At 36.4% G+C, this 19,218-nt stretch overlaps 1 protein-coding gene across 10 annotated transcripts in view; it reads right to left on the bottom strand.

The window, feature by feature from the left end:
• The window catches only part of nrxn3b (neurexin 3b), a 402,278-nt gene that overhangs the window by 243,333 nt on the left and 139,727 nt on the right, over positions 1–19,218 (bottom strand). For all 10 annotated transcript variants that reach the window (XR_008148686.1, XR_008148685.1, XR_008148684.1 and 7 more), the window contains exons 7-8: positions 13,921–14,359; positions 11,923–12,306 (exon numbers count right to left, since the gene is read on the bottom strand). Coding sequence is in view for 7 of the 10 variants with exons in the window: in XM_052534925.1 (XP_052390885.1) it covers positions 11,923–12,306; positions 13,921–14,359 (823 nt within the window). In the remaining 3 variants the exon portion in view is untranslated. The remainder of the gene's footprint in view (positions 1–11,922; positions 12,307–13,920; positions 14,360–19,218) is intronic.

Here is a 19,218-nt window from a genome sequence, read left to right on the forward strand (position 1 = left end):
CTTATCTCAAACTTGGTCCTTCTCCTAGGTGGATCTTCATCCCTCAACTGGTCCAACTGCTCATATATGTTTTACTGACTCTTGAGAAAAAACAGTGATCTATTGTCGATGTTTGAGGTTTAGACCTGTATAATGATAATAAAAGAGTTTTTAAAAAATGTTGTCCAGTTTCATTCAATCTATTTGTAAACACTGACACGTACATACAAACAGCATTCAGTGCTCTGACGTCTAGGTGCGGGTTAACAGGTTTATGCCCCTGTGTCCCAGACTGGCCTCTTTGGCGACGCAGTAGAGACTGAGGTGGTTCGTCACATCCTGCCCAGCGCCCCAGCCTGCTAATTGTCGAGGGTAACCCCCTGCTTCTGGCCATGGTCCCTACAGCCGATATGAGGATGGAGTTTTATAACCCCTACTAAATTGTGCCCTACTAAGAGAGGCATTGGATTACAACCAATCTTGTACCTGCGTCTTTTAAACTGGGCCCTCCGCCAGTTACCATTCAAGGTGTTGACGCAGAAATGCATCTTAGGGTGCGTCCATCCCCGAGATTGGTTTACAGCTTTCGACCTAAAGGAAGCGTACTTTCATGTGTCAATCCTTCCATGCCACATTCTGTGCCATTTCTGTGGTTTGCGTTCAAAGTACAGGCATATCAGTACAAGATCCTCCCTTCTTGGACCTGCGTCTTTTAAACTGGGCCCTTCGCCAGTTACCATGGAACAGGTACATTTTCCAACTGTTATCCAATCTCACTGAGTGGGTAGTGGTTCGACAGTGGTGAATGGTTGTGAGCCCCAACCTACAACAAAAAGGGTCACAGGTGGCACTGGAAGGGGCAGCATCCATAGCACTTTGGTAGGAATCCCAATTCATCAGTCATCCGACGTGATGTCAAGAGTGACCGACTGAAAGGGAGCGTCTCGGATATGTATGGTAACACTCGTTCCCTGAATGAGGTAATGGTGATGTCATGTCCTGTCACCACGGCTGCTGTACTGCCAGCTGGGTCACCAGCTCGGCTCCTCAGCGAAAACCTAGGTATGCATTGCACATGCTGCCTTCGTATACTCATGTTGTGATCAGCTACAGCTGGATGCAATCATTGTATGCCAATGTGGATTGTCTCGCTTAGTTTACACTCGAAGTATATTGGTCTATCGAAGCGATATCCCAATTCGTTGGTCATCCGATGTGACGTCTCTGTTCCCTCTTTCAGGGAACAAGGGTTACCATACGTAGCTGAAACGGGGGACTAAAACAAGATACACAAACATGCAGACAAAACATGCAAATAAAACACAGAAATCCTACAGGTCCAAATAATTATTAATGATGGTATGAATTATATAAAGAAAACTACAGAGCTAATGAACTTTAAGTTATAGTTATTAAAACCGATTCCTTTACATTTTAAACAACAGCACAAATTGTCTCCTAATGATGTGTGCTACAGCAGAATAATAAAGCTGAATAATAAGAGAGACTGCAAAGAAAAGAGGAGACAGTGGAAGAGCTGAAACTTTGCAGTGTCAGTTTGGATGTCTGCTAAGATCAGTGTCACAGTGAAGGTGTTTGTCAGCCTGAGGAGAAGACGAATGATCACACCTCACCTCTTACACTGGAGAGTGTATGTGTGTGTGGGAGAGAGAAAGTGAGAGACTAGGGCTATTTTTACAGAGCATTTTTTTTTTTAAGTTTACCTTAGGTTCCCTCTTCCAGCTATTACAAATGCATCACATCTTCTAAATAGATTTACAATACATTCTCAGTGGTAATAAAGCAATTAAGGCCGATATTTTTTTTAAGGCTATTTTCCAATGACATAATTGACTAATTAATTTAATAATTCATGAGGCTGTAGTGTTAAGTGTATGCAGTTATATTACAATCAGAGCAAAGTAATAAATAACTGCACAAATATAATCTGATGATACATAGACATATCTATATCACCCAGAGAAGGCAATTTTCTAGTATGCTATGATAATTAATCATAAAAGTGAATATATTTGTCATGTTAAATTAATTTAGGACATGTTTCAGGTTATACAACATAAACACCATTAGGCATGCTGGAATTATTAATGTTCCAAACTTAAGTAATACATTTCTGATATCTTCCGGATGTATTATTAAAGTAATATTCTGGGTTAAATAAAACATAAGCTATACAAACAACATATGTGGCTTGCTGTCAGTTAAAACAGAAAATCATTTTGACTCATCACACAGTTTGTAAAAACAAAGAAATATACAATGGTGCTTGACAAGCCGCCTCCACCATTCTTTTATTATGGTCGTGAAGCCATTTAGAAATATGGCAGAGAGTCAGCCTGAATATCAATACGTTTACTACCTTTTTCATGCACTGATACACAAAACCACACTACAACATCATAAAACTGAATTCTGGCACAGACTTTTCTTCTATTCATTTACATAAATACAATAAATATTTGAATGCATATTTCCTCATATTTTCAATTCAATGTGTCTTTTCAGAACAGGCATATAATGGGATTCTTTCATTTACATTTACATTTATTCATTTAGCATACAATTATTATTTCATGTTGTAGACCACAAAATAACAATTGGTTACCGTTGAGGAAGAGGTACAAGTTTTAACAAATAAAGGGATTTTCTTTTTAAGAAAAGGGATGAGTCTTAAGTATAAATTCTTATAATAGTTGAAACGGATTTATGTGGGATAATTTTTCGCATTAGTCTGAACAAAAACTGCAGACTGGAATATTGAAAATGCAGATTCATTTTCTGGCAGTAGGAAGTGCTTTTGGAACGTCAGAAATATAGTGGTTTCCCTGGTAATGGCTGTAAACAAATGAAAAAAGTGTGAAAAAAATATAGCCTATATTGACGAGGGAATTCCACTGATGAGTTACCAGCGTAAACCTAAACCACTTAACCTTGTCAAAAAAACATAACCAGCAACCGTGTGTCCGCACTTAATACACATTTTGTATATGAAAAGCATTTTAGGGGGACCTTGGCTTTTGGGGGCCCAAGGCAGTCGCCTACCTTTGCCTAATGGGTGAGTATGCCCCTGCAGTAATCCTAATTTCTTTAACATACACATTAGTAAATATAGAATACAAAGTTTTACAAAGTTGAATACAAAGGCCTCATGGCTTCAGAAATTGGTCTATGATCACTATATATAAACCTGAGAACAAGAGAGGTCCCTCCATGTAGCAAATCGCTGTATGAGCCCACAGCAAATGAACTTTGAACCTCAAGTGTGATACTTCCTCCTTGCATTGCATTGGTTAGCCCCATGCAACAGACCCAGAAAGCAGCCATGGAACAATCCCTACAGGGTGGTAGACGGGTGGGAGTTTGGCATTAACATGTGACTGCGTATCCTTGACTCGAAGAGGAATGGCAAAGACAGGAGTGCAAGAGGTATGTTAAGGCATCTATATCTATATATATCTACAGTACAGACCAAAAGTTTGGACACACCTTCTCATTCAAAGAGTTTTCTTTATTTTCATGACTATGAAAATTGTAGAGTCACACTGAAGGCATCAAGGGCTATTTGACCAAGAAGGAGAGTGATGGGGTGCTGCGCCAGATGACCTGGCCTCCACAGTCACCGGACCTGAACCCAATCGAGATGGTTAAGGAGTGAGCTGGACCACAGACAGAAGGCAAAAGGGCCAAAAAGTGCTAAGCATCTCTCTGGTTTCAAGACCATTTCAGGTGACTACCTCTTGAAGCTCATCAAGAGAATGCCAAGAGTGTGCAAAGCAGTAATCAAAGCAAAAGGTGGCTACTTTGAAGAACCTAGAATATGACATATTTTCAGTTGTTTCACCCTTGTTATGTATATAATTCCATACATAATTCCACATGTGTTAATTCATAGTTTTGATGCCTTCAGTGTGAATCTACAATTTTCATAGTCATTAAAATAAAGAAAACGCTTAGAATGAGAAGGTGTGTCCAAACTTTTGGTCTGTACTGTATATATATATATACATGTATATATATATATATATATATATATATATACACATGTATATATATATATATATATATATATATATATATATATATATATATATATATATATATATATATATATATATATATATATACATATATATATATATATATATACATATATATATATATATATACATGTATATATATATATATATATATATATATATATATATATACATGTATATATATATATATATATATATATATATATATATATATATATATATATATATATATATATATATATATATATATATATATATATATATATATATATACACAAACCCGATTCCCCAAAAAAAAAATAATAATAATAATAAATGGGACACTATACAAATTGTAAGTAAAAAAAGAATGGAATAATTTTTAAATCTCATAAACCTATATGTTATTCACAGTAGAATATAGATTACACATCAAATGTTGATCAATTGGCAACATGATTGGGTATAAAAAGAGCCTCTCAGAGTGGCAAGTCAAGATGGGCAGAGAATCACCAATTCCCCCAATGCTGCAGTGAAAAATAGAAGAGCAATATCAGAAAGGAGTTTCTCAGAGAAAAATTGCTACAGCATTTCTACAGCGCATACTATCATCCAAAAATTCTGAGAATCTGGAACAATCTCTGTGCGTAAGGGTCAAGGCCGGAACACCATACTGGATGCCCATGATCTTCGGGCCCTTAGGCGGCACTGCATCACATACAGGAATGCTACTTTAATGGAAATCAAAACATGGACTCAGGAATACTTCTAGAAAACATTATCTGTGAACACAATCCACCGTGCCATTCGCCGTTACCGGCTAAAAATCTATAGTTCAAAACAGAAGCCATCTCTAAACATGATCCAGAAGAGCAGGTGTTTTCTCTGGACTATGGCAAAGTGGAAAACTGTTCTGTGGTCAGACAAATAAAAACTTGAAGTTCTTTCTGGAAAACTGGGACGCCATGTCATCCGGACTAAAGAGGACAAGGACAAGATGTTATCAGTGCTCAGTTCAGAAGCCTGCATCTCTTATGGTATGGGGTTGTCTGAGTGTGTGTTCCAATGGGTAGCTTACATATCTGGAAAGGCACCATCAGTGCTGAAAGGTATATCCAAGTTCTAGGACAACATATGCTCCCATCCAGATGTTGTCTCTTTCAGGGAAGACCTTGCATTTTTCAACATAACAATGCCAGACCACATACTGCATCAATTACAACATCATGGCTGCGTAGAAAAAGGATCCGGGTACTGAAATGGTCAGCCTGCAGTCCAGATCTTTCACCCATAGAAAACATTTGGGGCATCATAAAGAGGAAGATGCAACAAAGAAGACCTATGACAGTTGAGCAACTAGAAGCCTGTATTAGACAAGATTGGGACAACATTCCTATTCGTAAATTTGAGCAACTTGTCTCCTCAGTCCCTAGACATTTGCAGACTGTTATAAAAAGAAGAGCGGATGCCACACAGTGGTAAACATGGCCTTTTTGAGATGTGTTGATGCCATTAAATTAAAATAGATATATATTGTTCCCTTAAAATTATAAATTTTCTCAGTCTAAACATGCTATATGTCATCTATGTTGTATTCTGAATAAAATATTGAAATTTGAAACTTCCACATTATTGCATTCTGTTTTTATTCACAATTTATTAACAATGTTTTTGGAATAGGGTTTGTATACACACACACACACACAGAGGACTCTGAGTGCTTCAAAAATAAAGTGCTCTTCAGTATTCAGGCAAGGTTAACAGGATGAGACAGCGTTCTCTCCCTCTGCAGCAAACTGCCCGAGAGATCCCTTTTTACATTAAGGAACTGCTGCTTCTGTGCTTCATTATGGCAATGCCTTTTTAATGCAGCAACCTTCACCACTGCTTTCAGATTGCTGAGGATTTCTGTAAAAGCCTTTATTTTTAATAAAATTTAAATAAGCGTTTCTTATGTCGAATGTAGTGAAATAAAGTTATGAAGGGCTTTGTTAAAGAACAATTCAACTAAACTGAAAATTGTGTCACTGTGTACAAAAAAAAAAAATAAAAACAAATAAAAACAGCATACTTGGTTGGAAATACATAGGGTAACTATGTATTTCCAACCAAGTATGCTGTTTTTAATTTTTTTTTTTTTTTTTTTTTAAATTAGCTCTATCCACATGACACAACACAATGATAGTATTACAAAATATTAATATTGAATATATATGAGTAAAACAATAAAATTTAATGTATTTGAAAATAGTAAGTAAATAAGGAAGGCAATGTGAACTAAAAGGAAAAACTATTAACCCCTGGGGAATACATTAAAGGAGCAGATGGTTGAATTAACACCAAATATCAGTAGACTATATTCATATTATTAGACTATTATTAATGTATAGCTTGCTTGATGATTATTCATTGATTGATTGCCCTACTTTTGTAATAATTGGCATCTATTTAACCATGCAATTATATATATAAAGTGGGGGGGGGGGTAATATTTAGTTTTGTGTAATTAGGATAAATAAAATTATAATTAGCAAAAATAAGTTGTATCAAAACATAAATCATAAGATGTTGTGCTAAACATGATTCAGAATGACATTCAACGAATTCTTCTGTGATGTATGTCCAATCTTGCTCATTTTTAGTAGATAATTTAAACTAGTGTGGGTGTGAAAATTGACGTGTTTATTTTCTAAACATTCACAGAACTAAAAGTTGAACAAATAAATAAATAATAAAAAACTACATATGCTACATTTTTACATTCATAACTATTTTGCCTGTATTTTACAAATGTCACCTCAAGTTCAGAATTATCTACAAGTCTGTGGTTTCCACAACATAGCCTGAACCATCTGCTAAACCTTGAAAAATCATTGTAGAATAACAATAAAAAAAGGCAATCTGCCCAAGCTGCGTAAAGATTGCATCCCTCAATAGCCTGAGGAGCAGCTATCTACAAACTGTCATAAAAACTTAATGTGAGCTTGCTCCTAATTCTGAACACCATGGGAACATTTTCTTGCTTCTAGCCTTGTTCAATTTAACTTTTGGATCCTCCTGAGTGAACAACGCAGACAGACAGTACTAGAAGTGAAAGATAAATCTTATTAAACCTTGAGAGAAACTTTACTCAAAAACTATAAAATCTCCCTCTCAGCTGTAAAGCAGAAACTACTTTCCACTCAGTCTGTACAGCCAAAGGCTTATGGATTCTCTAGGCTGTCATTACTGATATTAAATCCAAGATTGATTTCAGTAAGACAGAGTCTTAATCCTCATTTGTTCTAAAGATCTCACAGGTTTAACAGTGTACTTTGCTTTTAGGTAACTCTCTTCTTGAAAAAATGAGACCGTACTAACTATTTGATTTTCCTCAAAACTGAAATAACCATCGTTCCAGAGATGCAGTAGATTTTGTTAGTGGTTTATCACAAAATGATGCTAATATCATCTTATAGTTCAACATTATTTTAACTGTGGATAGTATTGTATTAACACATTATTGTAAAAGTACTCTCTCTTGCTTTTACTTGATTTTATTATTTTTCAAAATTTGATCAACAATAACCTATTGTAAAAAAAAGTATAATTAATATGTTTTAAATGTATACTGATCTATTATTATTATTATTATTATTATTATTATTATTATTATTATTATTATTATTTCAATTCAAATATATATGCAAATTTGAGGTACAAAAAAATAAATTCTGGTTGGTCTGTCAAAGCCTGCAATTGAAATTGTGTTTTAAAATAGTGCATTAGATATACTCTTAGGGTATATTTTATATTCACACAGGAGTTATAAATGAATAATAAAAAAATAAAATAAAATAATAATAATAATAAATAAAAATAAAAAATAAAACTTGTCATTAGGGACTTTGCTAAGATTTTCATATGGATCTGCAAAACATATGATTCTTAAAATCCAATTAAAGGGGTCATGGATACAAAAAAATTCTTATGCATTGCAATCCTTTAATTTTTCATATTTGGCATGTTTGTGTGCTGCTGTGCATCCCTGTGTTTAATAAGTAGCTTCTATGTTCATTAAATAACAAAGAAAAAACATTGCGCCAGACTTTAGACCAGGTTTGAGCTGCTCTTGGGTGGTGTTGGCGCAGTGGATAAGACACATGTCTTTGGTGTGAGAGAACCGGGTTCAAATCCACTTTGAGACACCAATGTGTCCCTGAGCAAGACACTGAACCACTAGTTGCTCCAGAGGTGTGCGACCTCTGACATAGCAATTGTAAGTTTCTTTGGATAAAAGCGTCAGCTAAATTAAAATAACTAACACATTTCTAATATTCAAAACTTTTAAGGATTTTTTAGGCTGCATTAATTAGGAAAACCGGAAGCAGGAACACTTCCCATAACACCCGATGTACTTGCTGCATCATTAGATCCAGTCTGTTTACAGATCAGATAGTTATTGCAGTCTTTTAGTTAATCCAGTATGTATCCAGACCAGATGGTGGATCAGCACCTAGAGAGGACCTCTACAGCCCTGAATGTCAGTGGAGACAACTCCATTATCCCCATAGACAGTTCCATAGTCAAGACCTTGTCTCCTAGATTGCCATTGGGACAAGACCACAGGAAACAGATGATTATTCTGCACAATGAGACTTTGCTGCAGTCTGGAATTGAACTGCTGGTTTCATCTGGTCAGAGGAAACTGGCCACTAGGGCTGTGAATCTTTGGGAAGGCAGCGATTCGATTCGATTACAATTCATAGGTTTTCGATTCGATTCAAGAACGATTTTTGCAAATTTAGAACGATTCAATTCGATTCGATTCACAATTAAATTCGATTCTATTCGATTATAACGATTCAATTCTGCATTCTTTAAGTGCATTCATGAGATTATTTAAATGCTTCTACTAAATTCTTTAAATGCTTAGTCAGGGGGCAAATTACAGTAGCATTTATGGTTAGAGAACCATAGGTTAGAAAAAATTTGTCCATTGTTAAATGCTAGTTTAATGATGCGACATGGCATACATAAAAATGTATGTAAGCCAAGTTTTATAAAAAGAGCTTTAAGAGTATTATGTATAAGCTAACATTTTGTCACACCAGTGGCGTTGCCATAATTTCAGAAGTGACAGAAATGTCAAATACAATCTTTTTATGTATGTAGCCTATATAATAATAATAATAATAATAATAATAATACTTATTATTATTATTATTATTATTTTATTTGTATTTATTTTTTTACAAGGAATTATCTTCTTTTTAAATTACTTTTAATTAGCTGTAATAAATCATATACACTGCTGGACAATAATCAATCATTTGTAATCGATATTTTTTTCCTAATGGCAATTTTATGATTGTTTTATATACTAGGCAACTATTTTAAATTTCGGCACAGAATAAGGTAGAAAATATACTTTATAGTTTCTGTACTGTAATAAATGTCAACTAGCACTGCATCATTCATAAATTTTTTGTGTTTTTTTTTTTTTTTTTTAGTTTCATCAGTTCATTCTGCTTTTATTCAGTTTAGCTGCAGACATAGCCTGGCACGTCTATGAGAGCGAGATCGCTTCTCTTTCAGTGTGAAAACGTCTTCATCTCTATTTAACTTGAAAGTGAAAGTGAAGTGAAAGTGAAAGTGACATTCAGCCAAGTATGGTGACCCATACTCAGAATTTGTGCTCTGCATTTAACCCATCCGAAATGCACACACACAGAGCAGTGAACACACACACACCCGGAGCAGTGGGCAGCCATTTATGCTGCGGCGCCCGGGGAGCAGTTGGGGGTTCGATGCCTTGCTCAAGGGCACCTAAGTCATGGTATTGAAGGTGGAGAGAGAGCTGTTCATGCACTACCCTCACCCACAATTCCGTCCGGCCCGAGACTCGAACTCACAACCCTTCGATTGGGAGTCCGACACTAACCATTAGGCCACGACTTTGCTCTCCGTCAGCGAATGATTCTGAGAGAAAACGCGCCAGATGTCTGTTTGCTAATAAAACAAATGCTACTTTCATGCATCTGATTATCAGATAAATATCGCGCTCTTATTTCAAGGTCGTTGTTAATGCTGTGGTTAATTTTAACAGTTTCCTTCATATATTCGGTTCACCCGCATTGTTTAAACACATTTATCATTCAATGGAACTGTGCGTATGATTTAGACACATGTTTCAAGATTGATGCATATGAATCGACAGCGTTTGTAATCGATGCATCGAGAAAATGAGTGAATCGTTACACCCCTACTGGCCACCCGTCTGAGGCTGGTTTCTCCCAAAGTTTTTTCTCCATTCTGTCAGCGATGGAGTTTTGGTTCCTTGCCGCTGTCACCTCTGGCTTGCTTAGTTGGGGACACTTCATTTACAGCGATTTCGTTGACTTGAAGCACAGATACTATTTAAACTGAATTGAGCTGGATGATGACATTATTGAATTCGATGATGAACTGCCTTTTTGCTTTACTGACACACTACTTTCCTATTTAATGCTGTTCAGTTGCTCTGTTACAATCAATATTCTTAAAAGCGCTATATAAATAAAGGTGACTTGACCTGACCTACACATTGTTTTTCTTAGAAGCCTGAAAATAATCAGTTATTTAAATTGTGATTAAATTATATACAGTAAGCTATTAAAGAATGCTTCTTTTATAATAGCTGGAGCTGTCATTACACAGCACAAGTTTATATTCAATGACACAGTCTACATGGCACACATTTACATTGTGTTTGCACAGTTAGTTATGATGTAAGCATTTGTGAAAGTGCAAAACTCGAGTTGCAAAGAAGAGATAACTGCATTGCGCATAACAGTCTGTCATCGGCTACAGTATCATCAGTGCAACATTTCAAGCGATGAGAGTAGATCTATAATGAGCGAGCTCGATATGTAATACTTATTTCATATGCAAAAATATTACCCAATCATAGCTATTCCACTGAAATCTCACAGCAAACTTGCCCCTTCAAACAGAGCGGGCTAAAACCAGGGTAGGAAATGTCCTTTTATTTCTAATTTATGAAAGGTTTTGATGTAAAAATCATACCAACATCACTTTATATATATATATATATTACATGCATAACAGACTATTAAATACTTGTGTTACTTTAAGTGTAGCACTTAATCAGAGTTTGTAGTGACATCATCATTTATTAATTTTACCACACTAACAGTGCTATTTCCCTGTTTTATTAACGTGAAGCAGCTTTGAAACAGTCTGCATTGTATGAAACCCTACTGTATATTTGACCTGACTTGACATACAGTTTGTCTGTAACAGAATTGACATATTCACCAAAGACATATTGATTGAAGTGTGCTTGTGCTATTGCAAATAAATACACTATATATATATATATATATATATATATATATATATATATATATATATATATATATATATATATATATATATATATAAAATACAAAAACATTCATACATTTTTAAGTGAGCATGAAAAAAGTTTTTTGGGTCAGTGCAGACAGAGCAGTTTTTATACTAAATACCATATAAATATTGTATACACATGTTCAAACATAACCACCAAGTCATTAATCAGAGTCTTTGTTGAAACTGCTTGCTATACCCTTATATAGTGTGTTATTTCAGGGGACAGCCATTTTGGTGGTGGCTGGAACCATAGTGGATATTATATATTAAATCCAATGATGCACTGCAATAATTACTGTACAACTGGTGTATATGGCTAGAGAATACCTATAATGTACTTTGGGGATCGGGTTGAATGAATTCCTGCATCTTGTCAGAAGGCATTTGCAAAGGAATCATATTGGTATAAGTTCAGATATTTTAAATCATCTTATATTAAATCCTGTTCCATCCACAGACAAAAAACAGGAAGTAAGTCAGGTTACACAACACTAACAATAGCATCACTCACCTCTCTCACAGGTACGACCCCAGTATCCGGTAGCGGTGCAATCACAGATGAAGCGATTCCAGCCCTCTTTGCAGATGCCGTTGTTTTTGCAGGGGTTGCTATCGCACTGTTTTCCTGTTACTTTGCTGCAGGATGACTTTATTCCAACTGCATTCTGTGCCTCTGCGATTTGGCGAATGTCTTTACTGCGACCATCTATGAAAAGATCACGGATGCAACCCACATAGCCATAGTTCAACATAGCGGTCCACAGTTCGGTGGGAAGGACCAGGCCAACACGGTTGTCTGGGAGACCTCCAAGATATAGGTCACCCTCCAGGTCTAGAATCTCATTCTCTCCACTGGCAGTGAATGGAGTCCGGCGGCTATTCACAGAGATGATACCTGTTCAAAACAAAAACAGGCCGTCAAGAAAGAAAAGATAAGCTCAGCCAAAAGAAGATAATAATGACATGCTGAAAAAAATACACACAGAAATAAGTACTCCGTTATTATAAAAGTAGCCATTATAAAAAAGAAAATTGACCACAGAAGGGTGCTAACCAGTGAGAATAAATATAAAACAGTGTAATAAATATAGAAATATACATATATGCACATTTGTGTGTGTTAACATGTTTTCCTACTCCAGTGGGGACTTTAACCTGAATATACACTGACTCATGGTGACTGGTATCACAGTTGGGACCAATGGGGAAACACGCTTATAAATCATTCATAATGTTTTTGTTTTGTTTTGTTTGTTATTTTTTTGTTTGTTTGTTTTGTTTTGTTTTTTGAGAATGTAAAAATGCAGTGTGTGTGTGTGTGAGTGTTATGACACAATGTACTAAAGGATACAGGCAGGCAGGAGTTTCAGAATAGAAACATCAATAGTTTAGTGTGAAGGGGCACTGGCAGATTGAGGGGGCACTCTGAGTTCCTCTACTGGTCTTTATTATATGAGTATTCTTGGTCTCTAGTCTATATATTTGTCACTGCACATTGTTAATGAGAAATACAAGTTTTATGATGACTATTAATCAGACAAGGAGCCAATCCCCATCCCTGAACAGATAAACAACCTATTCACCAAAACAATTCAGACTGAATGAAATGTGAAAAACAAGCATTATTTGTTGATGCTGATTTGTAGTCTGTTATTGATTACAAATTATTTTATGATGAAAACTGTAGCCAGTTATGTAATTTAGATGAGTCTTTTTAGATAATGTAGTATGACTAGAAAAAAAAGAGAGAAAGAAAAATCCAGACATTTATTATGTGATTATTGAATTTATGACTTTTTATTGAAGTCACTTTGTTAACTTTGTCATCTGCTGTGAAAATGATTTAGAATCAACCCTAATAAGAGTGCTTAATACAGAGAAGTTTAGAAAGGAATGATGTCATTAAGTTACAATTGAGAATAGATTATTTTCGTGGATGAAAGCGCTATATTATTGACTTCCTTTTACAAACAATTTAGTGCTTTGGAAAAATTATATATAATAATAATAATAATAATAATAATAATAATAATAATAATAATAATAATAATAATAATAATAATAATTTATCAAACAAACTCATACAAATGTCATGAAGATTTGAAGGATTCAAGTTCTTTGCCAAGTTTGGTGCAAAACTACAGAGCACCACACATGGCACGCGGGAAGAAAATAAATTGTGTGCACAATTTACTATTTTGTTCCCTCAATTTATAAATTGTGCACAACAATTAGCTTATGCTTTCCCTCGATATGCACACAATTTATAAAGCAAGAGAACAAATTAGTAAATTGTGAGCACAATTTAGCAAATTGAGGGAATGAATTAGCAATGTGAGGGAACAAAATAGTAATCGTGTGCACGTTTTAGTACATCAAGGGAACAAATTAGTAAATTATGCGCATTATTTATTTATTTATTTTTCTTGCATGTCATGTGTGAGCTCCATACAAAACAACACTTTACTTATAAGATACATGATGTTCTGGAGAAAATTAATCCGCTCACCTGATCTTCCATCTCTCTGGATGTCCACATGGTGCCATGCTCCGTCATTGACCTTACTCTGTGTGGCTTTGACTTTAATTGTTCCTGATCCCATGTCCAGCAGAAGATAGATATTTCCATCTAGAAGTTCCACAGCGAAGAAGTCCACTTTGTTGCTCTTCTGGCTATGAGCATCTTTCTTCTCCTGGGGCTTACCTTGTGTAAAAAGAATTAGTCCATTGGGCTCTGAGGTGCGGAGGTCAAAGGAAATGGAGCCCACACGCTTGGTGTTCCACTTGGGCAGGCTAAGGAAGGATTCTGGTGTCTCAAAAGAGATAGGGTCTAGTGTGGGGACATTCTCACATTTAAACACCACATCCCCTTGTAGCTTCATCTTGGGGTCTGCGATGCGGGCCAGCCGAGAGAGTTCCAGTCGTATGTCGTTGTTTTTGTACACCACCTAGAATTGGAGAAACAAGTCTTTGCCATCTTTATTTTTTTTTTCCATTTGACTATACTAAAATAAAAATGTAATTAATCATACTACAAATATTGAGAAACACAGCAAACCAAACCGTAACAAAATATCAAAATAAGTGGTATATCATTAGGAAAAAAAGTCATGGTGAGTAATGGCTATTTCTCCTGCTATTGTTGTTTGCACCACTTGCCACATGTACAGTTTAGCTCTCACTGTCGTCAAAGAGGGATTCACATGTGATAAATGCAAATGAAAATAGTTAGTCTGACAGAGAAGGTTTTAGAATTAGAGACACGCATCCAAACTTTAATTGAGGACAGTAAGAATATTAGGGCTGTAGATACAGCTTTGGATTTGATTAGTTCAGGGAGTCCTGAACATTGTTTGGTTCCGGTTAAAGTGCCTCTGCAGCAGGGCAACTGGGTGATTGTGAGGCGACATAGTCGTGGGTCAAAAAGCTGCTTTTCCATTCCGATCAAAACATTAAACAGGTTCTCTCCACTCAGTGACACACCCACTGATAAACCTGATGAAAACGCTCTTTATTGCAAATTATATTATATAGGACGTGAAAATAGAGACACCAGACACCATAGTCCAAAAAAACAAACATAACCCCAGGTATTTATTCAGTACAGTGGCTAAATCAACAAAAAAATAAAGTATTAACAGGTGCTGACATTTCCTAACAGCACAGCAGTAATGATTTTATGAACTACTTTACATCAAAGATTGATACTATTAGAGATAAAATTGTAACCATGCAGCCGTAAGCTACAGTATAGCATCAGACAGTGCACTATAGATAGTTCCACTCATTCTCTACTATAGGAGAGGAATAATTATATAAACTTGTCAAATAACCTAAACCAACAACAATATATATGTTAGACCCTATTCCACCTAAGCTCCTAAAAGAGGTGCTTCCAGAAGTCATAGATCCTCCTCTGACTATTATTAATTTGTCTAGTCGACTATTATTCAGACAGTCTATTCTACTATTATTAATAGTCTATTCGACTATCATTAATCATATAAGATGCAAGATGGCGCCCCCTGAGGCAGACGTGTTTGGTCTTTCTATTTGCTAACGTACAACATACAGGCATTACTGGACATCCCCAATTCAGCCAACCATCTTATACTTCTGGAGCTACAACACATTAGACGCTCCCACAGTCACTGCAACCACTAACAGGAAGGCTCCGAAGCACCGAGCTTGAGCAAAGTAGCTGACCCGAGAACAGCACCCTGAAGAAGGTGATGCAAGCGAGGCAAAAGGGGAGGGCTTCATGCTAGGATAAAAGCTCATGCTAGCCCACCAACACTACCCAGCCTGTTGTTAGCTAAGGTGCGATCTCTGGAAAACAACCTGAATGAACTGAGATCAAGGGTTACATCACAGCGGGAAATAAGAGAATGATGCGCTCTGATTTTCACCAAGAATGAGAGAGAGTCAGAGAGCATGCACTCAATAATCTTGATTGCTGTTCGCTCCATTAGTGCATGGATTTGGATTAAAACTAAATCGTAAATATAAGATAAATAAAATTATATGGGCATTCACTATAAGCAACATTTATTTTAAACATCAAGCATACATGATTACAGCAAAAGTGAAACCAGCAGACTGTGTGAAATGCTCTAGGCTGGAAGTAGGGTTGTGCGGATAGTCGACTGTATTGTGTATCGACGATAGTCAGAGATATCGACGATACCAGATGTCTCTGTCGATAGTCAAGCTCATATTAATATATGATATATGATACTATTAATGAACTATTATTATTATAATTTTTATTAGGCGGCCTATTATAACTTGCTTATCAAACTGCCCAGATATTTCAATTAAGCACCACATTTTACACACACACACACGCATGTGCAAATGAGGATTAGAGCCTGTAGTCAGTGAAGAAGTCTCCATCCACACACAGACATACATCGTTTGAAGATATAAGGTATTTCATTGAACTTTGACAAGTAATCTGAATGGCCTATATATGGGCAATATTTTAAACGAGACCTCGCTAACTGAGTTTAATGTCACAGTTATGTTAAAATGCATCTCATTCTTGTTTCTGTGACGGTACGTCGGGCTCATCAAGGGGCGTATGGTCCAGAGAGCTGTATGACTGATGCATCAGTTCAATTCATCTTTACTCCATATATATGAACTTACCTGTTTTGAATACTTCATATATTATTTGTTCATTTATGTCCAATATTAGTGTTAAACTATTGAACTTTAAATTAAATCTACTATAGATTTTCACCATTGAGTGATTTTGCAGAACATTTAGACTGACAACCTCCATGCGCAGATGTGGCAAATTTGTCACAGGACGCGCAATATGACAGTTGCACGCTTTAAATACAGTAATGTATTTTTCGGACTATAAGTCGCACCTAACTATAAGTCGCATCAGTCCAAAAATACGTGATGATATATTTATTAGTGCTGTCAAAATTAGCGCGTTAACGCATTCGATTAATTTGAAATATTTAACGCGTTAAAAAAATAACGCAATTAACGCGGTTGCAGTTTTTTTTATTTCCAGTTGTGGCCTATGTGTGTTCAACGTGCAAAGAAATATGGATAAGACCAAGGAAGGACTTTTAGACGGAAAGTTTCAGTATAAAACTCTGCCAGATTACTCTTCAGTCTGCCACAAGAAACATTACTCTTCATTTAGTCTGCCACAAGAAACAGCAACATTAAAATCATGAACTCAAATGTCATTGTTTAAAAAAAAAAAAAAAAAACGACTGTAACAGTGCGTAAATCAGACCTTTCTGTAACGCTAACGTTAATAAGCTTAAACGAAAATAACGAAATAATTGTGTAGCGGAGTATTTTTTGTACACAGTGCCGCGAACTGTCAATCACTCCTGTACGCGTGCATCACTGTCCTCCTCGCAGCTGCAGCAACTTGCGCTCTCTCTCTTCATCAAGCTTTAAAACAAAAAGGGGACAAAAAGATCATATTGTCTTTGTGCATAGGCTATAGATTAATTACATAAATGAATATCTAAATTTGGCTTTGCCGTCTACGGTATTTTTTTAGAACTTAGGAAAAAGATGCTGCAGCCAATGAACAGCCAGCGGGGGCTGCAGGACGACTCAACCTTCGCAGACAGTTTTTAATGTTTATCAGACAATAAATACTCAAGATTTTCTTTAGTATAACTCACAACGAGTTTCACACACCTTCTCCGGCCACGTTGAGTTGTTGACACTTAACAGTGGGAAAAGCGACACAAGCGCTATTCACTTGTATAACTTAAGGGTGAATGGGTAATGTAGTTTCTGCTCTGGGTGGGATGAATTAGGAAGCTTGCATTGTGAAGGGCGCTCTGAAAATCGGCAGTGCAGGTAAAAGATTAAAACCTCTATTAAAACAGATGTCCAAATGAGCGTACCGGTACGCTACAAGCACGTTCTGGGCGCACGGAGAGGTGGCGGTACGCTCAAGAGCTATTGAGAATGAGAAGTCACGTGCCGATTTGGGTTGATTTGGGAGGGGTCTGAGCCGGTCGGCCCTGATGGAAGGATACGCTATCTGTTGCCAGGGGCAATGCCTTCAGAACTTCACAGAGGCGCGACTAAACATTTCAGAGCGCTTTCATTTTTGCGCATTTATTTTGTCGGCGGAACAGATCGAGACGGATCTACGAATACGAGAAAGAAAAGGAAGAAAGTAAAGCAATGCAAAAACATAAGGCGAAAGAAAGTGGACCTTACAGGAACAAGCTCACACCAAGCGCAAAACAGCGGTGTTTGGAGAAGCTCTCAGGCAGCTCCCTGCAGCGGCACAGAGACCTGAACCATATACCTCAGTGCACACATATGGACATTGGGAATTATATTGTTTACAATGTAAGTCACTATGCATTCACGCTGTTAATGGCTTTAATCTAACCCGGACATTTACATCTTGCAATCACACATTTAACTACCCTAGCTAACCCAGAACTGGTTTGTCCACTTTGCAGCCCCCAACAAAAAAAACCTGGTACAGTATGTGTCATTGGGTTAAAATCAAATTATAACTAAACATACACAGCTTTAGCATACATCAAAACATGTTGGAAACGTTCGTATACATTGAACATCTCGTTACAATCTAGTGTTCAGTCGCAGTTAATTCTAAATGCAATGTAATTACAATACGCTAAAACGCATGTGAATAAACTTACTTTGGCCAGTACAACACTGTTTTCATCACCTGCTGTAAATGGACCCAGCCACAGCAGAAAGCCTCGTAACTTTCCAAAGACTTGTGGCTTTTAAACTCCTGCATTGTGTAGTAACTTAAACCAAAAACAATATAATTCCCAATGTCCATATGTGTGCATGGAGGTAAATGGTCCAGGTCTCTGTGCCACTTGAGAGCTTCTCCAAATACCGCTGTTTTGCGCTTGGTGTAACCTAAAAAAAAAACTGTTTTCATTGTTCCTTTGTTTTCCATATGTATCGTAATCCTGTTTCGCCGCCGGTATCATTCGTTGTCGCTTTCATTCTGTTGTACTGCAGAGCTTCTGTCACGAAAACAAATTCAACGTAGAGTATTGTTCAAAATAATAGCAGTACAATGTGACTAACCAGAATAATCAAGGTTTTTAGTATATTTTTTATTGCTACGTTGCAAACAAGTTACCAGTAGGTTCAGTAGATTGTCAGAAAACAAACAAGACCCAGCATTCATGATATGCACGCTCTTAAGGCTGTGCAATTGGGCAATTAGTTGAAAGGGGTGTGTTCAAAAAAATAGCAGTGTCTACCTTTGACTGTACAAACTCAAAACTATTTTGTACAAACATTTTTTTTTTCTGGG

The sequence above is a fragment of the Carassius gibelio genome, chromosome A20 (genome assembly GCF_023724105.1).
Source record: "Carassius gibelio isolate Cgi1373 ecotype wild population from Czech Republic chromosome A20, carGib1.2-hapl.c, whole genome shotgun sequence".
Classification (NCBI taxonomy): Eukaryota; Metazoa; Chordata; class Actinopteri; order Cypriniformes; family Cyprinidae; genus Carassius; species Carassius gibelio.